This window comes from Uloborus diversus, chromosome 1 (genome assembly GCF_026930045.1).
Source record: "Uloborus diversus isolate 005 chromosome 1, Udiv.v.3.1, whole genome shotgun sequence".
Lineage (NCBI taxonomy): Eukaryota > Metazoa > Arthropoda > Arachnida > Araneae > Uloboridae > Uloborus > Uloborus diversus.
The window spans coordinates 125,512,895-125,540,645 of record NC_072731.1 but is presented as its reverse complement, the minus strand read 5'-3'; the positions used below and the strand labels follow the sequence as shown (position 1 = coordinate 125,540,645).

The window sequence follows — 27,751 nt, the reverse complement described above, 5'->3', positions numbered from 1 at the left end:
GCCAGGTATTCTTGAATTGATGTACCTGTCCGGTGCACGAAATACCAATGGGAGCAAGTTTACGAATTCCAGCATTCATAGAACGACACCTGATTTCATTGTAGTGGCATAATTTATGTAATTTTGCTGTTGTATCAACATAAGTGCATAAATCATTATTCAGTTTCAATTATCTTTCAGATAGAAAAGTATTACAAGTCTCCCAGAGACATAGAGTGGGGAATCGAAAATGGAAATATTTATGTTTTACAGGTAAAGCATGTTTTTATATCTTGCCCATTTTTTGTTTCTTCAACAAGGTATAGCTAAAAGCAAGTATGGAAACACTATCTATACCCAATCTATTTCGAGTTTTTTTTTAAAATAATTTTTATTAGAAAACTAATATTAACAAAAAACTAACTATACATACTGATTTGTATTCACAACTTGATTTGTATTTTTATGTTCTCAAGTGTGCTATAGACGAAAAAATACAATTTTGCCTCTAGTTTAGATCCATTTTTCCTAGTTTTAGATTTTTAACCGACTTCAAAAAGGAGGCGGTTATCAGTTCATACCGTATGTATGTTTTTTTTTTTTTGTTTGTTCACTCACAGCGTCTCACCTAGTGAACCGATTTTGATGATTTTTTTTAATGGATAGGAGATGGCTCAACTTAGGTCCCATTACTTTGTTTGACCATATTTCTCCTTTAGAAAAAACGTTATGGGCAAAAAACAATAAACTTCATGCAATTTCCCTATTAAATGATTAAATTTAAAACCCATTGTTATGAAAGTTTGGTGCCATACGACAGTAACATTAATAGTAATTATAATGATAATTTTGAATGAAGACTCCTCTGAAGCAAGCATTAAGTTTCTTCAGGGGGATATTTCGATAATAATCGGGAATCTGGCGCTGTCGTCTCATTTTTGGCGTAAATAATTTTATTTTGGTAACCTTGCTGATTTATAGAACCCTATGTGAATTATCGAAATCTTTCCTTCTTCAGTGCTATTGCTCCATAGTGGGGGTAAACCTAACCTGGAAGCGAGGTGATGCAGTGATTAGGATCTGCTTAGCCTTCACAATGCTACCATTAGGTTTGCCTCAACTACAGTAGTATTTTTTTCGTTATCATTTATGCCAATAACAAATGATGAGAGCTAAGTAAGAAAGTACAGAATTGCATCATGAGCAACTTAAATGCTGTGAAATGTAAATTAGTTAGGAAAAACGTAATACTTAAATGGTTATAATTAAATTAACTACACATTAATTCCAAAGAGGAACAAAGATAAGTTTTTAGTGCCAATCGCTTAAAGTTTAAAGCGTGTTTATAGTTTTTTTTTTGTTTTTTTTTAGTATGGAGCATTTTTATGAAAAAAAATAAGGTGAAGTTTCGTGATGGTGACTTCTTACTATTTCTGAATTACCTACATTTACACTAAAAAGAATGAAATAAAAAAAAATTTGAAAAAAAAAATAGAACCGACTTCAAAATTGCTCTAAAAAGTGAAAAATAATTTTATTCTTTAAACACCAACGATAATGCTTTTAAACATAATTTTTGAAGTTGGTGCAAAAACGATAGATAAAATCATTCACAGCTATAACTCAACTACAAGTATAAATTTAACCTGGTCCAGTTTCTTCACTACCACATGCATTACGCATTGATGACAGCATATTTGAGTAACGATATAAATGTTTCGTTCCTAACTTTGGATGATTTTTTGATAAAAATATGAACGAAGCATGGTTACAATAGATTTTACTTTTTGTTTTGCGCCAACTTCAAAAATTATGTTTAAAAGTATTATCGATGACGTTTAAAGAATAAAATTATTTTTCACTTTTTAGAGCAATTTTGAAGTCGGTTCTATTTTTTTTTTCAAAATTTTTTTATTTTATTCTTTTTAGTGTAAATGCAGATATTTCAGTAAAAGTAAGAAGTTACCTAGTAAGAAGTTCGGCTCTATATCACTATATTGCTTTAGAAAAGCCTTTATTCAAAATTATCATTACAATTACTATTAATGTTACCTACTGTTATATGGCACCAAACTTGTATAATAATGAGTTTCATATTGTCGCGTAGATGAAGATAGCGAAGACAATGTGAAAGCCAAATGAAGCGAATACTCGTTAGTCTCAACTCGAGATCTTTATTCAGAACCACGAATGAACATTACATCTCCTAATATACAACTTGAGAAAGTGCTGGAACTTTCCAGACTTGGAAAGATACAGAAATTAATAGAACATTCGAGAAAATACGGGAAACAGTAGAAACGTTTAAGTAAAATTCACTTTGTCCTAGTCGGGATTTGAACCCGGGTCGCTCGTGTGGGAGCCCAGAATTCTACCACTGAGCCACCGTTATCCACGGATAAAAAGTGCGAATTTCGCTACAATATCATTTTAATCATTTAATAGGGAAATTTACTATTTTTTGCCCATAACTTTTTTTCTAAAGAACAAATATGGTCAAACAAAGTAATGGGACCTAAGTTGAGCCATCCCCTATCCATTAAAAAAAGAATCATCAAAATCGGTTCACTAGGTGAGACGCTATGAGTGGACAAACAAAAAAAAAACATACATACGGTATGAATTGATAACCGCCTCCTTTTTGAAGTCGGTTAAAAATGTAATTTTCCCCGAAAAATGACCAACATAATACAAAGTAAATAAATTTTAAGGTAGGAAAACTTTAAGATAAACCGCTTCAACTGAATTTATTAATCCAATTTACATTTAAGTTTCAAAACTCAATCAAATTTATCTACTTTTGATTTTTCAACATCAAATTCTGATTACCACTAAGTGTGCTTGCTTCTCTAGCAATAATTATAGGAACTTAATCACTTTTGATTTTTTTTTCTTCTTTTACCGCAGTCCCGACCTGTGACAAATCGTAGTGGTGAAATGGATTTTGAAATCAAACATGAATTTGATGCTCCAATGAGATGTGAGCGCGAATACTTTTCGGTGTGCAATATCGGGTAATATCTACAGTATTTGTTGCTATTATTGTGATTTATTGCTAGTATTGTTGCTATTATTATTGTTGTTGTCATTATTGTTGTTGGTTTGTTTCTCCTCGAAGAAGTGCAAAACACATTCCTCCCCATGAGCACAAAATTAATAGTTAAGTAATTTAAATTGAATATTTTAACAAGCCCATTTTATTTCCAGTTTTTAGTATGAGATAAATCCGAAAGACCTTTTTCAGTATGATAACATATATCTTGAAGAAATTTTAGAAACAGGAACTTATTGATCACCATTACACATTTTGTTAAATATTTTAATTGCGACATGATTCTGATTGGATTTTAAAAATGCATATTTAAAAACGGATTGTTTTCTCCCTAAAATAACTTACTTCAGCTTATGTTTAAATTTGTTTCAATGACTTCAGATCATGTGATGTAGGTCTGATTAAATTGTCTGTGTCTCCTCTCCATACCGTCATAAATTCTGTAAAAGTTTTTTCTCTGTCAGTATAGTGTCAATGCAAGAAAAACAAAATGCCCTTACTGCTGTATTAATATCCATGGTGGCTATAAAATAATGTGAGGCGTTTAGAGCCCTCTAGCGAGTGAAGTATTGGACGAAACATTGTCGAATTTCATGGGCGCACACAATACACCATGAGATTTTGATTTCTGAAATAAAAAAATAATACCAAAAATCATCACTAGGGGAACTTTTGGCGCTTAAAAGTTGTATTACTGTGAATATTGAAGGATTAAATGTTAACTGACAAAATATGCATCAATTCTATTCACAAAATATGGTTTTTACTAACAAATGTGGTTTAATACGACCAACATCGAGGTACTTTCAAGGTACTGCATACAATGAACAATTTTTCCACACATCCGGGGGAGGGGAGGTTAATTTCTACTACCTGTAATGTTATTTAAGTTTTCGAAGTTGAGATATCGGGAACATTCCGTAGATGCACAACACCATTAAAAAATCCTCATTGCGAAACGTCACAAGGCAGAAAATTGGGCGACCACAGTGGCCATACAGTAGAAAATGCATGACTAATAAAACTGCTATCCTAGAAATGTTGCCGCCATACACTTAGTACCTACAGCCCAACGTGCAATGGTGCACCATCTTTTTGAATATTATTCAAGAAAGAAATCCTTGCCGCCGCGCCGAAATTTCTTCCTGACGGTTTTTGATATTATATTCTTCTCTTGCTACAAATTGAAACTTCTTGTTGGTTTTATTGAACCTTATTTGGAAGCAACAAACATTTGTAGGAAAAACTTGATGTGTGCTGAATTTTTTAGCATTTAGCTTTTTTGCAGCTCCAAAATTCAATTCCAATCCTATTTGCAGCGACAAAAAAAAAAAAAAAAATTCTGGTGGTGACTCTTGGTACTGTTTTTTTTTTTTTTTTTTTTTTTTGCAGAAATCGAAATTACACGGTCTGCTATGCACGCCTATGAAATTTTCCAAAGTTTCGTCCAATACTTCACTTTCTAGAGGGCTCCAAACACCTCGCGTTATTTTATAACCACCCTGTAATTTTCGCGGTACAAATTTTCAAGGTTCTTACTTCTCTAAAAATACTATCTCCGGCATTTAACTCTAATTCCATTCTTACTTGCACGTATGCATATTGGAGTGTTCCCCCCCCCCCAAAAAAAAAAATAAAACGAAAGTCGATTTTCCAAGTCGCACAACCTCTTATATTTTTCCTTTTAGGTCAAAACAAATGTAAAAAATTTTTTTTATATTATTTGAAGAACGGCAACCCGTGCCGACTTGCACCTGAAGGTGTAAACCAGCCCTATGCAATGGGCCGAATAAAAAAAAAAAAAATAAAGTGGAAGTTCGAAACTTCACGTTGATAAAACGTTGCCCTTAGCCCTATGTGTACCACAAAAATATTTATCCAAATTTAAAAAATATTTAGGTGTCCAACAAGAGGCCTAAAATTGATAATTCTCCTCAAAAAATAGATTTTTTCGATTTATCTTTTGAAAAATTACATGCAAATTTAAATAAAATATCAAGTTCAAAAATTATCAGAGAACGCATTTTCAATCATCATTTGCAACTGAATTATAAAAAAATAATGTATTTAAAATGAAAAATTTAACTTATAATTGAAAAAAAATCCATATTTTGAGTACTATGTGGGAGACTTAAAGATTGCAAGAGAGCAAAAATTTCTATTTAATGCTAAGAATCGATTTTACTGTTTACATTTTTCAGCTAATTAACTTCTTAAAATTTACTTTTACGAAGTTACTTAAAATTACACTTTTTTTTTTGAAATGTATAGACAAAAATCACTTTATTGAAGAAAATGACAAATTTTAGGCCTTTTGCGGGACACCTAAATATTTTTGGATTTGTTATAAATATTTTTGTGGTACATGTGGGGCTATAGGGGTAACTTTTTATCAACATAAAATCAAACTCAGAGCCAGGGGAAAGTAAGTCACATTATGATAATTTTACAGTAGGATGGAAAAACTTGTTTCTGGCGCATGCAAAGGATGTGACACGCGCTCTTTTATCCCTGGTAAAAAAATTGAAAAAGACTTTTTTTTTTAAAGAATTACGTTCATCTGCATGAAATACACCGCCAGCTCAGTCAATTCTAGCCGAGGACTGCAGTTTCGTGCTTATTAGCACTCATCAGCTCGGCATGGGAAGTGAATGAACTGGAGGTGGAAAACCTCTTAAGGAAGCCAGGAGTGCCAAACAAACTGGTAGCTAATATAGAATTAGCACTGACCAGACGAGTGACTGAAGCAATGTTCGGTTCAACTCGAAGATTGAAGGCAAGGCATGGTATATTCAGTAAGTTATTGGCCCTACAACCAGGGCTAAGGCAGAAATACATGAAATACAATTCTATTTCCTGTATTTCTGCCTTAGCCCTGGTTATAGGGCGGTAACTTATTGAATATACGTTCACATGGCTCGATGCGGGATAGGCTTCTACGTACAATGCACTAATGAACGGAAAATCGCAATTTTTGGACTTACGTCCTTCTGGGTCTGAGGTACAGAAATTTCGAACTTCCAAAGAACTTTTTTTTTCTGATTCGGTCTGGTACACAGGGCTGGTTTACACTTTCAGATGCAAGGTCGGCACTGGTTGCCGTTATTCATAATTTTTTTTTTTTTACCTAAAAGAAAAAATATAACAGGGTGTGCGACTTGAAAAACCGACTTTTTTTTGGGGATACTCTAATGCATATAATAGTTCACATTTGCTTATTGATGAGAGATTTAATAATAAAAAATAACGAACCGATAGTTTTCTTGATTGAGAATATCACTTGTCTTTCCTAATTGAATTATTTTTTAGTGAGGTCTTAACTGGTGCCACTACTCCACTGAGCATTGATCTTTGGTTCAAATACTTCCGAACTACCCTTACTGTAAGTGATCATTGTTTTGTTTTAGCTTTGTTTTTTCTTTTTGTATGCATTAATAGCTGCGTTGCGCGGTTTGAAAATCTTCATATTTCTTATTCTAAACCTATTAAGTAGTAAATGACATTGCCTCAGGGTAGAGGTATTACCGTTTAATGCTGATTTTGCAATTTCTTTCATAATATCAATAGTCAAGATTTATTAAAGCTCAATTTGAGTTTGCAATAGGTAAAATATACTATAGGTAAGCAATTTTACATGATCGCGTTTCAAATTAAAAAAAAAAAAAAAAAAACTAGTTTTATGTTCATTTTTCTTTAGGTGACTGCCATTACCCCAGTCTCCCCTAATACTAGTAGCCCTGGTAAGTGCTACTGTACACCATAATTTAGAAAAATAAATTCAATGAAAACCTACCTAGGACCGCAACTTTGAACTCGTTTTACTCAAAGCTTGAAAATTTCCACTTATATCCCTTTTCTTCTCACTGCCTCATTTGACAATTGTATGTATTTATTTGAATAACATTCACTTTACTCAAATCTGGAGTAACTTAACTGATATAACAACACCGCTTGTGGAAGGTTACACCATTAAAATTAACTATAGCGTAACGTTTCACTAATTTCTGCGTAAGGTTGCATCATAATTTTCTGTATGCTTCCAGAGAAATTGTTTGAAAGGTTACAGATTAGGAAAAATTAAGCTTTCACCTGACTTTTTTGAACGAGAACCCATTTTTAAGCGTGTATGAATTCTCTTATGCTTCAAGTTAACTATTTGATGTTAAAACTATCCATATATATTTAATGATCAACTAAAAACTTCTTCCTAAACGTTTTAAATTGAAAATATTAAAAAAAAAATTAGGTTATAATACTTGAAATTTCGCTAGTATAGTGTAAAAAATAATAGATAAATAATGCTAGAAATTCCTTATTTTTGGTCTTCTTTACAGCTTTTACTTTGACTATTTAACAAGTTCGCACCTTTTCACGTACAATTTACACCAATCCGAAATTTATTTTAATTTTCAAACAAATCATTTTTATAGCACTAAGAGAGGAAATAACACTCAGAACACATAAGTGGGATGGAACCCATAACGCAAGTCCACGGACAGATCGCAAAGCAAGAGTTTTTACCGCTCGGCCACCAAAGCCGGTCTTCGCTTCGCTAATAAGAGTTTACCAGCTCAGCGCCGATGCTGATTTTTAAACGTGCGTTTTGAATTCTACTGAATGCAGGTGGGACTTTACCCAAATAATAGTGCAAGGTTCCTCCAACATTTTTTTTTTTTTAAAATGATACTATACACTCCAGAATTCGTGTAACATTACACCCATTAATCCAGGTAACCTTACAAAATATTTTTACAGTGTAATTTTCCAAATATCTGGAATTGGCTCTAAGCAGAATAACATTAGGTAAAAAGCTTTGTATTGATGTTTCCGAAATTATAGCACTTCCTCATGTTAATATTTGAATTTCAGAAAGTTGCTGAAACAAAGAAGCAGGTGAACACTTTGCTTCCACACAGATATTTCGAAAGCGGCTGCGTGTCCTTCTACAACCACATGATGATCTCTGTCATTGACGTACGTACCTTTTCTCTGTTTCCGGAAATTTTCTTTTTTAAGTGAAACTTTTTATACGAGGGCTTAGAAATTCTGATCGGCAAACATTTTGTGTGACGGAAGAGACGTAATTATTTTCCAATTGTTGCCAAAAACAATGAAAATTAGTGTTATCATAAAGTTAAAATACTTCCTGTTTTTAATTGTTGCCAGAAACAATGAAAAATATTAGATCATTCTCCAGAAAATGTAACTTTTGAACGCAAATATTTTTCAATTTCGAAACCTTTTGTTTTCTTTTTTTTTTTTCATTCTTACATGAAAGTGTTACCCGCTAGAAGTAACCAGAAACAATGGCCCAGCTAAGTTCCAATTACTTTACTCATATGTTTTTACTTCATATGTTTCGGGACAAACTAATGATTTGAAAGGGTAATGACGAAATTTTTTGCTTAAGAAATCACACACAAGTTTGTAAATTGTTAAGCAGAAAAAAAAATGTTCACCATTATTTTAAAGTATATTATTTTTAATGAAATATATGAGGCGTCACGTGTGGAACTAAATGACCGTTTTCCGTGGCCCTATGGCTGTTTGCCTTCCCAAGGCAGTTTTACAAACAGATGTAATGTGTATCAAAGTTGGTATGCTGGTGCTTGATGAGGTTTAAATAAATAAATAAATGTGTATCAACGTGTATGGGCGTCATTCTTACCAGGAAACCGCACAAATAGTATAATAGCGAAAAATTTTGGGAAAAGTTGCAATCGAAAAAACATATTGGGACTTTTTTTACGCAAAAATTATTTGCCTTCGTGTCCCTGGTAATGAGATGTAAGCAGGTTTCGAAAATATGATATTTTCGAAAATATCCGATATTTTGATATCTATCGGATATTTTGATATATATATCTGATATTTTCAATCAGCACAAACTAAAGTCTTAAAAATAGTAAATGCATTCTCAAATCACTCTTTATTTTCTTCTTACAATATGTCGTTATTATTACAATATGTCGACTTAAAATTAAAGTTTCTTTCATTATTTATATGCAATATTTCATTTAACATTTTAACCAATTTTAATGGAGTTAATTTAGCATTAGCTGTTTTACTCATTTTTCTTCTGTTAGCTCCTTTTGCACATCCATAAGACATTTTCTTTTTTTCTAACCAATGATTAATATTTAAATAGGCATTTTTAATATGAATTAAAATTATTACATTTCTAATAATTTTATGAATATAAAATAAAAAATTAAATTTTTTGTTACATTAATAATGTATAAATACATTCTAAAAATATAGTACATAACTTTTTGGTTATTGTTAACAATAAATAAACAATATTACTATGATTTATATAATTTTTATATTGAAAATACCGTAGTTCAAAAAATAAATATCGAAAGTATCAAAATATCATGATATTTTCAAAATAAATATTCGATATGTATCATGATATGCATCATGATATATATCGACTGATATTATGTCAACGAACCCTGAATATCCAAACAATGCCTGTTGAAATTTAAAGCAAAGCTTTTATTTAAAGAATATTAAATATTATCCATTTAAATGAAGAAATTGTAGGTACCAAGCGATTTCTCCGTCCGCATGTGGCAAGAAATCTGCAAAGCGTGTGATAGCCGTTTTGCATTACTCACCGAAACTCGCTAAACTTGGCAATTTTTTTTTTTTTTTTGAATTTCGGCAGATTTTAAGACTTTACATTTCGATAACGGGGACACGAGAGCAAATTATTTATCTGCTTACAGACATGCATTATTTTGCTTCTTTGATTGTACTGTCCACCTCTGGCAAGTTGAGCTCCGCTGCCCAACTGATTCAACGATTAAATCAGTTGAAATAGGGGTGAGGGAAAAACGGCTTAAGAACTTTTAGTTTGCAGTATTAATGCCCATTTGGCCAACAATATAATTCAGGCAATAAATAGCAAGCGGTACAGGATTTTCTCGCCAACAAAAGGGTTGCAATGATAGCCCAACTCTGCGCCTAACAATTCCTCTTCTTACTGATAGCTCTCTCTTGAAAGGAATGTACTTGCTCAAGGCCATAGCTCAACTTCTCGGAGGTGGACAGTAACTTATTTAGTTTTTTTTTTCTTTTGAACATTATCACATGGTTTAATATTTATAATTTAAAACGTGATCGATAGATTTGAGTAAATGTATAAGTATGCACTACATATGAACACGTATAATCTTTTTTTTTCCATACGTGTTCTGTTTCTAATTCAAACTTTTCTTCTAAATTATTCAGGTGATATCTCGAATGCATAGCCACACCTCTCTGCGATCCCAGGGCATCACGATCGGGATTTTTGGAAAGTTATTGGAAGACGAAGAGATATTCCTAGCTGCAGATGAGAGATATAAAAAGAAGTCAGGGAGGTCTTTAAAATCCTATTACCATTTCTTGAAGGTAAGAGAAAATAGTTGAAAATGAAATGCCAGTTTTTCCCCTCGCGGATTTGAAACGCTTATCCTCATTGTACGATGCTTCTCCGTTCAATTTAGTTTAATTTTAAATTGAGAAAGAGAACATCTTAAATAACAAAATTCTTCTTTTATTTACACTATTTACAATGCCGCTTCTTGGCTAGCAAACAACTGAATAGGGTCATTGAATATTTACTTTCTTTTGAATGAATATAATTGCCTTAAATTGAATCTAGAATTAGAAAAGCATAATCCTTTGTTCTTACAAAGAATAAATGTAAAATTACTGTCCTGGGTCTCCTTGCAGTCAGTTGAATGAAGAATACATATACTGTTGACTATTCGTTCCCAACTACAGTCAGAATTGCCGGTTGAAATCCAGATAACCAAAGAATTATGCGTTTGTGGCGACTAAATGGAACTCCTCGAACAGTCGACTTGACTTAAATTAGACTGATGGATCTGAATAGCTGAACGAACTGAACTGGCGACGACCAGACTCATAGCGCAACTCGCGTTTTTAACCAGTTCGCTTACGAGACATATCCTCTTCATTTGCATTTCGAGACGGAGACTCTCCACTCATATAAATAACCAAAAGCTGGGTTTTTGGACGCAGTCTTGTTTTTCTTTTTCAAATCGAAGGTTTCTACTTAGTAAATCTTACTGTATTAAAAGATGAACAGCAGAATCTCTTTATTTTAGTTTCCAGTTACACGAGGGTCGATCCAAAAGTAAGGTTCCCATCAGTTTTACAAATATCCAGCACAGTCAATTCTCGTTGAAATTTACATCGTTGGAAAGAAAAAAACGTTTCTCTATTTTTATACATAACTGTCATTTTTTTCTGTGCATTATTGTCGACGGTGCCTTAATTTCTGTATCGAGTGTCACAGAATTCCACTGCCAGAGTGGGACATAAGAATCAACAAACCACTCCGTTCTTGATTGCAGTCCGGAGCTGAAATCTAGTGATTACCACTTGTTTCTTAAGTTTAAGGAACACTTTGATGACCAACGTTTCCGGAGCGACGACGAAGTCAAAAAAAGGGGTGAAACGCTTCCTCAACGGGTTGACGGTGAACTTCTGTGACACTCGATGCTGAAGTTAGGGCACCGTCGACAATAACGCACAGAAAAAGATGGCGATTATATATAAACATAGAGAATCGGTTTTTCTTTCCAACGATGTAAATTTTGATATGAACAGACAGTGCTGTATGTTTGTAAAATTCATGGGAACCTCACTTTTGGATTATATAATAAGAAAGCGATACGTCGCAAATGTATTGCGAGATGTTATGCTGGATAATGTTCATCGTTTTAGGGGGGCTTAGGTCCCGACTTTCTCTTTACGGACGACGATACATGGAGCATTGAAGTGTAAGACACACTGCAAAGTGAAAACATTCTCCGTATGCACTGGCCTGCTTACTTTCCCGACTTAAATCCAATTGAACTTGCCTGGGAGGCTCTTGGCAGACGTGTTGCGCGAGGAACCGTTCGTCTCAGAACAGTACAAAAACTCAAATCCGCATTGAGAGAGGAGTAGGAAAACATCCCCCAAGCACTCCTCAGTGATTAGTGGGGAGTATAAAAAACAGATGTAAATTGTGCTTTAGTGTCCCTGGCAATCATACATCATATCAAGGTACTCATGTCTCCATCATTCGGACCTAGATCATTTTCTTATGGTTGTATGAAAATCATCTAAGTAGAATTATTTTTTTATTTTAAGTTTTTACTTTATTGATGCAGTAATATCTGTATGATTTTGTACTTATAATAAAGGCACATCCTCCCTACTAACTATATATTTCGTTCTGTTTCTTTAATCATTATCTATTCTTAACTATTCCAAAAAACGTAATTGTTCCTAAGCAACTGTCAAACAGTGTAGTAGTAGCAAAATAAGTTACTTTTTCAACCAATCAACGCATTGAAGTTCACTGCCTTTTAAATTAATTCGAATCATTAGGTAATATCATTTTTAAAGCTTTATGAATCACCCGTTAGTTGAATATCTTTTTGACTGCATGATGAAGCATTAGTTTTTAATTGAAGGAGTTGAAACTTTCTCTAAAAACTCTAGAGTAATAACATTGGAATTATAAGAAAAAACAGAAAACAAAATGCAAAACACATTAAAACTTGTTACAAGTTTTTAAAAATCAAGATAATAGCAAAAAATAAAGGGAGAAATTAAGAGAGGATTAAGGAAAATGTTTTTGATTTTTCTGAGAACTTAAAACCAATTGCTCAAAATTGTAATTTAGACGGTGAGCTACAGTATGCTTTGCTTTTCAAATAAAACATAAAATGTTTTTTAGTAAAATTGTTGATTTCAAAAATGCCTTAATGAAAGTAAGTTTTCGAAAATTGCTTACATGCTACACAAGAGCCATGTCAGCTAAGATATGTCTCACTGATTTTTATTCATTTATTTTTTAGCAATCACATTGTTTATTCTCATTTGACTGTTTTGAATTCCTATGATTTTATTTTCCTCCCGCCTCCCTCTGCAGCACCACCGTCGACCGGCCTCACGATGCTGCTCCTCTAGCTCTATTTTTTTGGTAATCAAAATATATTTAGATCCCTCACCAGTCCCTTTAAATTTCACCAAATATGGAAAACTTGGCATTTATTTGTTATTTTTTAAATTTCTCATGTTTGATTTTTTTAATCACCCGTAGTGAAAATGATTGCCTAGTAAGATTCTTCACTCATAAGAAATAATGATAATAATTTTCAAGCTCCGCTCAACCGGTGAAATTTGGAATATTTTCATAATTTTCAAAAATCTTGACGTTTTAAAGCAAAAATTTTATCCAACACTTTTTAAAAAAAATTTAAGCATTTTTTATACTTTATTTTTTTATAATAACACTATAGAATTCTTTAGAATTAAAACATAGGTATAAAAGATTAAAGTACCAGAAGTCCATCGTCGCAGTTTTACAGCAGCTCTTCGCTCATTTTCCCGAAGTATTAGGGGAAAATGACTAAGAATTCACCTCGGAGTTTTTTGTACTAACGAAGTTTTACACCTTATACATTGCTTTGTTCTCAAATTTTGGCATTAGTTTTCGGGAAGCCAATGTTGTACGTAGAAAGTCATCATGGTGTATTGCTCCACACACAGATAAAGAAGCTTCTGTCACCAACCTAACTGTTCTTTCTACCGCTTGTGTATGACGTGGAAAATTCCACAACTCACTTTCAATAACGTCACCCTTTTCAGCTACTTTCTCAAGTTCCGCATTGGGTATATGTTTGGTGAGTGGAGGGTCTGTAGGGACACAATTTTGCTAATTTATCAATTCTGTATAGTCTTTTGCTTGAAAATTTAGAGGTGGAATGACAAAATCACGAACAGTTTCATTAGTAAGAGTTCGGGCCTTCAGCATTGTTCTGTAGCCTAATTTCCTTACTGAGGATCGCGTGTCGTTGATCATAGCTATCAGCAGGGTCTCTGGATGACCAAAAAAAAAAAACCATTTCTTTATATTACAGAGTCAACTACTTATTTCAGATCATCGCTAAGATATCTTGAGTAGTGGATAACTTCCCAAAGATGCTGTGCACCGGCTGTGCATGAAGGCTCAGTTTTAATCAAAAACCAAACTTTTGCATACACTTTAATAATGTATTCTACAATAATCCCTAATTCCAGCGATGACTCTTTTGTACAACATACAAAGGAAGTACTCTGTTCGCTGTTGTAAGCAACCTATCATGATTTAGCTTTCCTGGTGATTTGGTGGACAGTGATGTTGAACCATTTCCTGAACATATTGCTTGACATATTTGATACAAGTATTTTTGGTCAGTGCCAAGTCCGTCTGTATCAACTGTTGACAAATCAAAAGCGATTTTTTTTTAAAGTTGACAATTGGTAGCTGCTTACATGTGCCAAGAAGCTTCCCTATAGGTATGACTAGGTAGGTTCCCCATTATATGTAAAAGGACCTGTAGTGCTTCCATCAAGATGCCGTAACAGATAGCATAAAGGTAGCTCATTGGCGTGCAATTGACATATGAGCCACTGCAACGACCTTTTTAAATGCAACTCAAACATTCTTATTACACCACCTTTCACACCAGTATCGACTGCTGTACCATCTGATCCTACTGCAATTAAATCCACAGTAGATACTTGGGTTGTTTTGAAATAGTCTAATATGCTTGATAACACTTCATTCGCTGTACCAATTCTACTGCTCTGAGTTTTTCGTTACGATTTCTATTTGGTTCATATATGCTTGGCTAAGTGCCAAGAACAGGTCGATTTGTCAAACTGGGGGGTGGGTGATTTAAATAGTCTCATTATATCACAGAGAAGAAGAAAAATAAACATTCGGAGTAATCACACCATCTGTCTCTTTGACAGTTAAAACTAAGCAGAAGGAGCAAAGAAAAATGGCAAGACGCGCAATTTCAGATTCTTGGCAGGGGTGGTATATGTAATATGATATGATAATTATTTTGTTCACAAACAAGATGTCTTACTATTTACACCACAGGTGATTAAAAAAAATACATAAGAAATGAAAAAAAGTTTTTAAAAAAGTCAATTTTTACATATTTAGCGAAACTTTAGGGACCTGGCAGAAGGTATAAATATATTTTAACTACCAAAAAATTTTTTTAATGAACATCAGATGTCAATACACAACTTTTCCCACCACAGGTGATTAAAAATATTATACATAAGATTTTTGAAAAATAAAATTTAAAATGTCATTTTTTACATATTTGGCCAAACTTTATGGGGCTGGCGGGGGATCTAAATATATTTTGATTTCCAAAAAATTTTTTTTGCGAGCAATTGATGCCAATACACAACTTTTCCCACCACAGGCGTTTTCGATTTCAAAAAAAAGTCAAAATCGACCCACCCTAATATGCATGCCTACACACACGCATGCATACACACGCCTACACACACACGCGCATACATATACACACCTTCACCCAGACGCATACATACACATGTCTACACACACACGCATACATACACACACCTAAGCACACGCATTCACACATACGCACGCACATACGCACACACACACGCACACACAATACGCACGCACATATGCACACGCACACACACACACGCATGCACACACACTCATGCACACACACTCATGCACACACACACACACTCATGCCTGCACACAGACGCAAACACACACCCCTGCACACATACACACACACACACACACACACACTCGTGATAACGAAAAACATAATTTGAATACAAGATGTCAAAATTCAAGTTAATTATTTTTTTTCATTTTAATTCATTCACAATTTTATTTCATTTCAGGATCTCTTTTTTGCTCCATACGGAGAAAAACTCCTGAGAAAATATTTGGAGCGAGATTTTTTCTCCGCCGATTTCTGCACAACCTCTGAAGAAATTTTTTCGGCCATCTTGAGTTCATGCTCTGTATTTGACGAGGTAACTACCGAAAGGGAGAAAAATAATTTTTCTCCTGCCTCTGCATTTTTCTTTGGTTGTTTTCTTCACTTTTCTTCGTAAAAATAATTTCAGCATTTTGTGACCTTCTCTATGTGATCGTTGTTATCATTCAGCTGATATTTCATTCGTGCTTCTTTTTAGGCTTTAGATATTCACGTTAGTTCAACAGAAGGCTCCTCTGCTTGGAATATGTTTCTTTTCACTCTGCTGGGAAACGCTAAAGGAGGTAAACGGCTCACTGGAAATCTGAAACACTGTATTTTTACTTTTGAATGTTTCTGTAAATATTCTGTGTTTTTAAGTATGAATTTGATGATTCTTAGAGTTTGCCTATGAAGCGCTTTGTCCTCAATCTTATTCTCTGGGAAATGAAATCAGATATAGGGGAGTCTGGGGTAATGGCGGTCAGCGGGTAATGACGGTCATTATGATTTCTCGTTAAGTGAATAACGCAGATTTAAACTGATTGGTGCCGCCGTTTCACAGTAGTTTATGGATACACTACTGAAGTGCTTACCATCTTGCCAGTCGTCGTTTGTATGTTGTGTAAGAAAGACTATTTTGACGTTTCACCTAATACGAAAGATAATTGTTTGATCCACTATCAGCTCTTACTGTTTACCTTTCCTGGAACGAGACTGATCTCGCAATAACCATGTAAGCCATATTATTGTATCACGTAGTCTTTTATTAAGGTTTTAAGCAATGGTACTTGTTTTTTTTTTTTTTTTTTTTTTTTTTTTTTTTTTTTTTTTTTTTTTTTTTTTTTTTTAAAGCCGTTGAATGAAAACATTCGGTTGGGGTATTGGTGGTCACCGGGCACCACACTCGTTGTAATGGCAGTCATTTTGTCAACTGACGGCATAACCTCATTAGTACCCATATGTTTACTCTATGCTTCAGATGCCCAGAAAATACATAAGGAAACCAGATAAAGCTAAATGGACCGCAGAAGATTTGAAGAAGGCTTCGTTGACTTCTTATTATGTCCATACTTTCAATTTCTTTTTGTAATATCTTAAAAAGGGAATTATGTAATAAAATAAACATCGAAATTTCAGTTTAATGTGCTTATGTCATTGAAATCCTCGTATCTCTTATTTTACAACCATTAAGTAATAAATGACATTACTGACTGCCATTAGGGTAGGGGTAATACCGGTCAAAGATGATTTTGCAATACTTTTTTATTTTTCCAATAGATAAGATTAATTGTCTCAATTTGAGCCTGCAATAGGTAAAATATACTATAGTTAAGAAATTTTACGTGATTACGTTTCAAATGTTTTTCAAAAATGAAGTTTTATATTCATTTTTCCTTAGGTGACTGTCATTACCCCAGTCTCCCCTATAGCGCGTCCCGTACAACCTGAAAGACTTCTACTTATTTTCGCAACTGTTACTATTAGATACATACTTTAAATTGCAAAACTGGTCAAAATATGACGCAGAGTTAAAATATTAAAAGTTTGAAGAGAAAAACAAATGTAGTGAAAAAATACGAAATCTAACTTTTTATGTGGTCCTTTTGTCCCCCCGTTTAATTTAGGGAAATCACAAACTTAAAAAAACATTTCGGAAGCAAAAAAATGACATTAATACGACCAATATTCACTAAGGTATGAAACGCAGCGTTCTGTACTTCAGGGTTTTCAGAGACAATATAGCGGTTTAATAAAACTGATTTTTTTTCTTAACAAGTAAGACCTTTTGTAGTGTTTTTGCGTACCTCAAGAAACATTTCTCTTCATTTTTTAATAGCAATGAATAGGACAAATACACACTGTTTTTTTTTTCTTTTTTTTTTTTTTTTTTATAATTACCAAATTTAATATTCTTCTTCTAGTGCGATGGGAATGTATCGACATTTCTGTTTCATTTTCAGCACGGCCCCTCAGAACTTTGAACTTGAATATCTTCTTGAATTTCGGTCTGAAATTCTTTAAATTTTTTGTGTTCGATTTTTTTTTTTTTTTTTTTTGTGCTTATGATTATCCTAAATATGAATGGGAGAACATTGAGATCATATAAAAAGTTAGATTTCGTATTTTTTTTTCTAAATTTGTATTTTGCTTCAAACTTTTAATATCTTAACTCTAAATTATTTTGACCATTTTTGCAATTAGAAGTATGTATCTAGGACTAACGGTTGAGAAAATAGAGGTCTTGTAGATTAAAACACACTGTACATTCTATTTTTGATAATCACTAACACATTTTTTAAAAAAAGTTGTTTGACGTGATAATTAGCGGCGACCCTATATTAATGAATATACTTCAATTATTCATTCGTGAGTGAAGATTTGCTTATTTCATAATGAATTTTATAGTGGACAGAGTGACGTGCGGCTTCTGAACTTGCGGTCGAAGATGGGTTTGGGAGGTGCGGAAATTTGCCAACGCCCATGTCGTTAGATATTTCATCATGTTAGATTCCTTAAGTGCCTATATAACCTATTTGGTTCTGGCACTCCGGAATAAATTTAATTTCTAGTGCGTTTTCGCATCATGAGAACCCAGGTGCCTTCCTCTAGTTGGAAACTCTGGAGATAGGGACGCCTGGAGCAAAAAGAGGGGACTGGAGTTGCGATTATGTTGCTAAATTTGCCGAATCGATAGACCGAATTTGCTGAATATGGAAAATGTTTGGGAGGTCGCAGTGGCCTCCCATCGGAATGCACTGACTGGGCGTCTAAAGTCTCTTGAGCCATGGGCACATGAAAGACTGGATGCCATATCATGGGATCACACGAAGTCTACGAAAGGCTATGATCCTTAAAGCAGTACCTTTGGAGAGTTTTTTTTTTTAATTTTATCGATTTCTTTTTCTTTATAGAACACTATAGTGGTCAGAATAAGGATGTTTCTCCTTTTCAGGCTATGATACCGATGTGTATAGTGACTTCGCTCGCCTGCTATCTGTTTCAAAGAATGTGGAAAGTGCCGATGTCCCTTCCACTATGCAGGTAATAATGGCATTTAAATTTTTATTATGCTCTTTGTTATGTGAGTAACTGCTTTGATACTTTTGTTTTTAATGCTCATGATTTGTTCTCTAGAATTTGGCTCACTTGGTGCTGTTAGAAATGACGAGTGACGAATTTAAAGCCATGCCGTTAGAGGTAAAATATGAAAGTCATGTTAATTGATTTTAACTGTTTGATAAATTGAAGATGGATTGAAAAATGCAATCATGTACTTTATTGGGTACTTGAAAACTTTATTCTAATATGACTCATGTGCGAAAAACATAAAAATATTATTTAAATCGAAAAATAAAACAGAAGAAAACTAATCTGACAGATAGAAATTCAAAATATGCAGGAGAATGTTTAAATTGAAACTAATTCAGCGTAGCATTGAAAATCCTTGTATAAATTGGTTTATTCCATCTTCATTTCAAATAGCTAAATATTTTGTTCATTCAGTTTAAAAGCAAAGTAAAAGATGCTGTAAGGTATTGATTTTGAAATACAATGTATTTTAGTACAATTTGCGTACTGTCTGAAATTAAAATTTTTTGGAATTAAGCAACTGGGTTTAACTGTAAGCACATGTACATTGCATGAACCTAAAGTCTTGAGTGACCGATAAAAAGTGTTCAATGCTAGTAATTTTTAGTTCAATTTGAAGGAGATTCAGTAGCCAGATGGAACAATTTGCGTAACTTTAAGGTTTGTGGATGTGATAGCAAAAGCTGTTGAGTGCTCGTATACTACAAGTAGATGATAGGAGTTGGGTCAATACAGGCTCTTATAGAACTTTATTTCCCGTGTATGTGATGTGTTTAGTGAGTGTGTTAAGTTAATGTTTTTTCGTTTAAACAATCTTCGTTGCTTATTGGTAGAATAACACAACATTCACGAAGAAAGTAGGACAACGGCACCAGTAACAGGCATGCTTAAGATATCGCTTTGAGGTAAACTTAATTTTCTGAGCCTTTTGATATATTTAGAATTTTAAAACTATTTTTCTCTCGTGCAACTACATCCCATCTAACGTTTGGATGCTTCTGGATCCACTGAGTTAGTTAATTCTATTTTTATTTTCTCAATTTCGAAAAAAAATCCGACCCCCATTAACAGACATCTAAAATTCTGATCATACTCAGCAACAGATAGGATGAAGAAAGGATAAGTAATGGTCAGAATTCCCCTTTTCTCTTCAAAATGTGCAAAAGTTCTCTGTTTTTAGATATAAAACCTTATTAAATTCAAATGGACATGAAACACCGGCAGACCTCGTGGTAGCTGTTCATAACCTCCCACCACTGCCTTGTAAGTACCAACTGGCTCATATAGTTCACTTTTATAACACTAGATGGTTGCACCGTATTCATCGGGCACAGTAACATCAGTTTTACCCGGGCCTAAAATTCTTATTATTTAAATCCAAACTTACGACTGTCTGTTACTGGACCCTTGTCTGTTACTGGTGCCGTCACCCTATAGATTTCTAGAAAAAAATAAGTTCAGATATTTTTCTGACAGCCTTCGCCTGTTTATGTACTGCCGTGGGCAGGAGAACGGCAGTATCTGCGGAAATGAGTTTTCGTGCCGTTACCCTACTGTTCAACCACGGATTGTATGGAATTTTCAAACGTCCAGATAAGACGAATCTATCTGAATGAAGGGGAAAAGTAAAAATTCGATACCGGTATTCCGCTCATTTGAATGAGACTCTGCTTCTCCAAAAACTGGCATCGCTAAAAAAATAATAGATTCGTCCATTTCCGGTTGTAAAACGGATGTTTGTCTTTCCATACAAGCCGTGGTCAGACAGTACCTTGATTGAAATGAAAAGAAGGGAAACTACACAATATTAAACGTGCGAAGCAACTTTGAAATTATTAGCATTGTAACAGTGACACTCAGATTGCCTATAGTCTTTTTTTTTTTTTTTGCAGAAAGCCTTAGCATGGTTTCAAAAATCAACTTCTGAAGCTGGTATCCAATTTCGGCAGTTCCTTAAAAGGCATGGACACCGATGTCTAAAAGAGGTGAGATGCGCATATTGTAAGGAGCTACGTGTCTCGGAAAAAGCATTTTTAGAAAGCTATTTACAAAATGTTCAGAATTTTCAAACTTTAAATTAACTATTGCTAATAATCTTCATCTACAGGGTGATTATAATTAATGTTCCACTTTCAAAACGCTGTAAAAATAAAACCACTGGTCAGAATGACCTCAAATTTCAACGGAATATTATCGAAGAAGGGGGAAAGCGTATGGGAAAAGAAAAAAAAGTTTGAATTTTTAGCAATAGATGGCGCTGCAAGTGTCAGAATATGTAAATCAAAACACCTCTCATGCGCCCGACTCATTAAATTTTTTATAAAAACGCCAAATACACGTTTTTTTCCTTATTTCGCATCTGAGAAGTTCACTATGACTGTCTCAATGAAAGACCTGGCCGTTCCGATCACCTGATCTTAACCCATGTGACTTCTGGATATGGGGCTATCTGAAAGCTGTTGTGTTCAGTGCTCCGATTGCAAACTTTGCTGATCTAAAGGCATGCATTGCGCAACACATTCTAAACGTGACCCCGGAAACACTTCAATCAGTCGTGGAACATGCTGTTTCTCGATTTCAACTTGTTACGGAAAACGAGGTACATTATATTGAACATCTTTTGCGCCAGTCTCACGAAAATTAAAGACCGATTTGATTTTTACTGATGCTTTTTATGCGGTTTTCGGTCTCAGGACAATTTAAAACCCATTTTTCCCATCCGATGTGATTTGACCTTTCCGTGTTGGATGGGCTTACTTAACTAACAGTATCACACCAATACCCTCGTGCACGCTGAGTAGTACGGTGTTTTAACGTATAGTTTACACCTTAGGTAATATTTCATGATTTATTTGTCATTTGTAGTCGATCACTAAAAAAATTATGATGCTTACAGCGCCATCTATTGCTAAAAATTCGAACTATTTATTTTTCTTCTGCCATCAAGTTCCCTCCTTCGATAATATTCCGTTGAAGTTTGACGTCATTCTGACCAGTGGTTTAATTTTTACAGCGTTTTGAAAGTGGAACTTTAATTATAATCACCCTGTATTTTCATAGATGCGTACATGGAGAACAAACATGGATGAGTTGGAGAATTTAAAGGTTACTTGTCATTTCTCATCGAATATGATATTTGACTCCTTAAATTGCGGTTGAACTGCCTAAATCTGTTAAAAATTTCCGAGAAAGTATATTTTAAGTGATAAAGCTATAGATCAGTTACAAGTTTAAAAAAATAATATGTGAGTGTTCAAGTATATTTTAAAAATCGGATGCAAAGTTTTAAATTTTTATCCTTGGTTTCTCAAATTTTGTGCTTTAATATACGTAGAAGATATCTATCTTTGAATCCTCGAAATGATTATTTGCAATTTTTTTCATCTATTTAAAATGTAATTAGTTGCATTTTAGCATCACTTATGATTACTTACTAAAATATTACGTATTAAATACCACAACTCAAATGGATTTAAGTGTTCCTATACATGAAATTTTTAGGTTACACTTAAAAGAAAAAATAATGCGCTAAATTGAGCAAATTTTTTAAACATTAATTGAGTAATTTAGAATAAGCGGTAGCGGAAAAGTTTTCTGCAAATCAGATGATATTAGTTTTAGTAGAATGTTCTTTATCACTAATTCATTTTCGTGCTAATGTTAAGCGAACATACTCACAGAAATATGTGTTGTTTAGAAATGTGAATCCATAAGCAATAATTAATTTTATAATTCTTATTTTTCAGTTTGATATGCAGTCAAAATCATGGGCTATGGATCCAAAACCTTTGGTTCAGTTTTTGCAGGTAATTTAACTTAAAAAGACTTTTATTTCTAATAGTTCATCTTATGGGCATCAAAGTTTCATCAATTCCTCAATGATTACATTTAGCCTTTGATTTTTACTTAATGAAACAAAATGTTCCATAATGATAATCTAGAACCCTTTATTTCCTACTAAGGATACCCTTAAAAATCGTCATTTACAAATAAAAATAATTAGTAAGCCTGTTTTGCAACAAATTCAAAATCGTTTCCGTGAACTACTATACGCAACACAGCAGTTCACGTGTGCTCTTTTCAGCCGATTATTATACTTTTTACTATGAAATTTTCTGGAAAGAGAATTGATTTCTGAAATTTCCTTTCCTCCAATTTAATTACATTTGACTAAAATACTTCTAGAAGTACTTTTTCTTTTCTAAGTTGAAATGTTGAATTCCGTTATAAATTTTCGACATTATCGATGTAAATAAAAATTTTACTCATTATTTATTTTTTGCGATAATTGAGTTTGCATTTCTTCCCCACAGAATCTTTCTGGCACGTGCGAGAGTCCTAAAGAAAAAAAAGATGACGATATTGAGAAAATCTTATCAGAGCTTCAAGTGCCTTTGGATTTCAGAAGAAGGTATTTTAGCTGCACTTATGATAACAATTTCCAAATTAACTAATTTTAACTATACACGCTGATTGAATATGCATTTTGTTTTACAATTAGCATTTTTATCGAAGATACGATGATAGGGTTTAAACATTTCCCATTCATAGTGCAGAGACAATTTCTTAACTTTAATTGAAGTTAGTAATACGTATTTGTTAATAGCTACCGGTTAAATCAACAAAATATTTCATTGAAATGGCTACACGTTTTGCAATTGATTGCAAAATTTCTTCAGGAAAAGAATTTTGGCTTCTTTAAACAAGAAACATTCGTATTTTTCCTCAGTTATTTCACAATTTGAATTTTGAAAAATGTATGCCAAACTTTCAATGATAAAGTATCGATGTGCAGCATCTCTTTTCAGTGGGACACTAAACAGTCTTTTGCTTTAGAGTTCTACTTAAAATTCTAATAATAATAATAATTAGTACAATAATAATAATTATAATTACAATCATTATAACTATAATAATTATAACTAAAGTAATTCTAATAAGTATAACTGTAATAATTATAATTATAAAAATTATAATAATTTCACCTAATTATTATAATTATTACTGTAATAATAATAATAATAATAATTATTATTATTATTATTATCATTATTATTATAATAATTATTACAACAGAAATATTATAATTATTATTGTTATTATTATTACAATAAGGATTTCCTTTCAGATGCCTGATAAAATTTTTGTTGCCGCATTGTCGGAGAGCTGTGGGTGAACGAGAGAGATGCAAAGTAAGTCTTTACACTGTAGATTTACCAAAACATTGCTTTAAAAACAGTATTATTTGTATACTTTTATCCGTTTTATGCTATTTTGAGAATCCACTGCTGGTGTTCCTAGAACATCGATTCCAAACTTTATATTGACAATACAGGACAAACCTTCCCATTACTGGTTAGGTGTCAATAACTAGTAATTTACCCTATATATAAATCTGTAACTTCATCAAAGTAGCTAAAAATGAAAGATACACTGCTAGTCACTCAAAATACAAAATGCAACGCCAAGAAGTCAGAATTTAACGAAATTTTATGCACGTGAAAGCAGTGTTTGGGAGTTTACAACGGGTTCTCCATAAACGTACAAGAAAGTCATCATTGCCCTAATTCAAACTGAATTCTTCGCTAAAGACGATCTGGATCCATTTGGTTGCAAACAAATCCCTTTGAACTCGACACTACTTAAAGAGGAGGCCACAGTGTTAATGCTCTAACAAAGCCTTCGCTTATTAGCGGCACGCCGCACCCACAGTTGGAATGACGTTAAGGGGTGCTATGGTGTACATGGGAGTCCCTAATATCCCATACTATGGCAGCCTAACGTTACATTTGTGTCATGCTTCAGTCACATGTGTTGTCACTCGCAGCGGAGCTCCAAAAAGCCATTTTTTTTTAACAGGAAAATGCTCGGTCGCACACAGCAAGAGCCTCGGGGGCTTCCTCTTCTCCATTATCAACCTCTCTGGCCTGTGCAATGCCCTGATTTGTCCCAAATCGAGCATATCTGAAGTCACTTGAGAATGTAAATTGAACCGCCTATGAGTTTGATCGAATTAGTGGCGTGTTTACATTAACTGTGGTACGAGTTGACGTTGGACATCGTGCTAGACTATTCCTCAATGATCGACTGTATCGCCTCGTATATTCACGCTAGAGGTGGGGTCAACAGGGTGCTTAAACCTCCATTTATTTGGGATTTTTTTGCTATAATTGATCATTTTGCTTTCATTAGGTAATCTCTTTCTAATATCAATGTTGCCGTCGCGTGAGTAAAATTTCGTTTCATTCTGACTTCTTCTTCTTGGCTTACGTTTGACGACCTCGACCGGTTGCTTGATCAAGTGACAGCAATGACGTCAATTAATGCTAAAGCATTGAAGGTGACGTCATTATTTTAACCGGTGAGCTACTGGTCGCTCATCGAACACAACCTTGGTGTAGCATTTTGCGTGGCCGACAGTGTATATTGACTTGGGTATATGGCTAGATGCGTCCTTTTAAAAAGGTAAAAATTAAATCGGTATGCCGCTCTCATTTTTCAGGCCGAAAACTTCTTTGTTAATACAATTGAAACCAATAACCCCATGTTTTTTTCTGACTCAGAGAGATGATCTAAAATCAATTGTATTACAGTTTTTCGCTTGATTTTACATAATCAAATTTAGGAACTCTCATGATTATACCAGTCTTAAAAAATCTATTATTGAAACAACGCTATTAAATTTTATGAACTCGTGGTTTTATGAACATTTCACGTGGTCCGAAATAATTCGTAAAATCTAGGGTCACCAATAGCATTCAGTTGAAATTTATAACAGACGCGTTTTAGAAACTAGCAATCCTCCAGCTTTGTAGATAAGTTGAACAGCATTTTGTTATTTTTCTTTATTTCAGAGTCTTTTAATAAAGGCCTTCGACAATTGGCGAAAGGGCTTCCGAACTTTAAGCAGACTGATGGTGTTCGAGGGTCGAATTCCTGATGCTGACTTGATATATTTCTTGACCATTGATGAAATTAAAGATTTGCTAAGAACTAGATCTCCGAAACTAATACAAAGGTATTTACTCGTAATTTAAAATTTTGTATTGTGAGTTTTAGTTTCTGCACGTATTTTCAGAAAATCTGACTAAGCAAAACACTTTTTCAATCCCAAATGATTTGTTTGAAATGATTGATTCGTATAGAAATCACGAAGGGAAGAAATGAGGCAAGATGCGGACCATAACAGTTTTTACTATTCACTAGCATAAAAAATGCCAACTGAAACTTTATCATCTGAAATTCTTAAAATGAAACTTAATATATAAAACTAATGTGGTTGACGTAAAAATAATTTTAAAATTTCATAACATATCGAGTCATGAATAAAAATGTGACAACGTGTATGCATGTACAAAGAAAAGTATTCAAAAAGAGTTCAAAAAATTTTTGAATGCTTTTATTTGTACATGTATACACGTTGTCATATTTTTACTCACTTCATTGTACAAAGTTTTCGACTGCTTCTTTTACATATCAAGTCATTTTTGGAAAATGAAACTATTTGTCATCTTGCCCATAATACAGATCAAGATAAAAATTTTGTTTAAGATAATATAAAACAAATATATTTATAATAATGGAGCATTTGGCATGTATAATTACGATTTTTGCATAATACCTAATAAAAGAACATATAAGGGGCATTTAAATGAAACGTGGTCACTATCTTAAAGTAACGGTTACGATTTTATTAACACAAAGATAGTCGCCAAAACTGTTGGCACATTTATCCCACTGCAACACTAGGCGGTCAATTCCATCTTTGAAGAAGCTAGTAGGTTGCTATCGGATCCAGGACTGTGAACCCAGTCATACACTTCGTCGTCCATTGTGATATCCGCTATATCCGGTGTATCATCTGCGAATAGCTTGTTTTAGAGGTCCAAAAACATGAAAGTCACCCAGTTAAAGGTCTGCACAATGAAAAGGTGCACAGTGGATGTTCCAACTCCAGCGTTTTCCACCCCATTCCCTATTGCAATGTTGTCTTCACCGCATTGGCCGTATGTGGACGCCTTTGGACAGCATGCCTGGCCGTTTCGACTTAATGGCTCGTCTAAGGCTCTGTAAAGTGGCTTGATAATGCTGGACATTGATGGTGGTTCCCCGTTTCAGGAACTCGACAAGAAGTGGGCCCAGGGAGTGGACCTCCTGCACCTGAGTGGACCCTTGTGGTCAAAAAAGGACCTGTATAGTAGTGGACAATAACTTGTGTGACCACCTTCTCTTCGGCGTTAAACCACACTGTTACTGTGCAACATAAAACGTTGCGCATGCGTCAGTCTCTCTACCAATATATGGTGTCTCCAAACATGCAGTTACGTGGCATCGTCTAACGTCAAATGTGAAGTTAGACGCACTGATCTGGTTTCATATGAATGCACCTTATAGCAGTTAGGACTCGACCGATGCATCGGCCTGGCTGATGCATCGGCGCCGATGGTTCAACAATTTAGCCATCGGCATCGGCGGCCGATGCTAACTTGCAGGAAACATCGGCCCATCGGCCTTAAAAAACATCGAAAAGCCGATGGAATTGGCCGATGTTTTTGAAAAAAAAAAAGACCTGTCGTTTTATTTTTTAATACAAAGAAAGGGAGTTATTGTTTTCATATAAAATTTTTTACTTAAATTTCAGTATGAATTTCTATTTTAGTCACCACTGAAAGAGTTTTTAATACTACATTCAGGTACCAAACAAGTTAATTATTGCGTTGTTTCTTGCGACTGGATATACGAATGTATCTCTCATAAGTTGTAACTCAAAAATGGTAAACTGTAGATGACTAAATTTCCG

General features: G+C 33.9%; 1 protein-coding gene across 1 annotated transcript in view; it reads left to right on the top strand.

Moving 5' to 3' along the window:
- Positions 1–27,162, top strand: part of LOC129234812 (uncharacterized) — an 80,331-nt gene extending 53,169 nt beyond the window's left edge. The window contains exons 13-27 of the mRNA XM_054868746.1: positions 181–252; positions 2,887–2,993; positions 6,341–6,413; positions 7,901–8,005; positions 10,271–10,432; positions 15,782–15,916; positions 16,079–16,163; positions 18,815–18,903; positions 18,997–19,059; positions 20,844–20,936; positions 22,698–22,757; positions 23,265–23,362; positions 24,080–24,143; positions 25,806–25,979; positions 27,070–27,162. Of these exons, the coding sequence (XP_054724721.1) occupies positions 181–252; positions 2,887–2,993; positions 6,341–6,413; positions 7,901–8,005; positions 10,271–10,432; positions 15,782–15,916; positions 16,079–16,163; positions 18,815–18,903; positions 18,997–19,059; positions 20,844–20,936; positions 22,698–22,757; positions 23,265–23,362; positions 24,080–24,143; positions 25,806–25,979; positions 27,070–27,162 (1,473 nt within the window). The remainder of the gene's footprint in view (positions 1–180; positions 253–2,886; positions 2,994–6,340; positions 6,414–7,900; positions 8,006–10,270; positions 10,433–15,781; positions 15,917–16,078; positions 16,164–18,814; positions 18,904–18,996; positions 19,060–20,843; positions 20,937–22,697; positions 22,758–23,264; positions 23,363–24,079; positions 24,144–25,805; positions 25,980–27,069) is intronic.
- Positions 27,163–27,751: the final 589 nt, after the last annotated feature.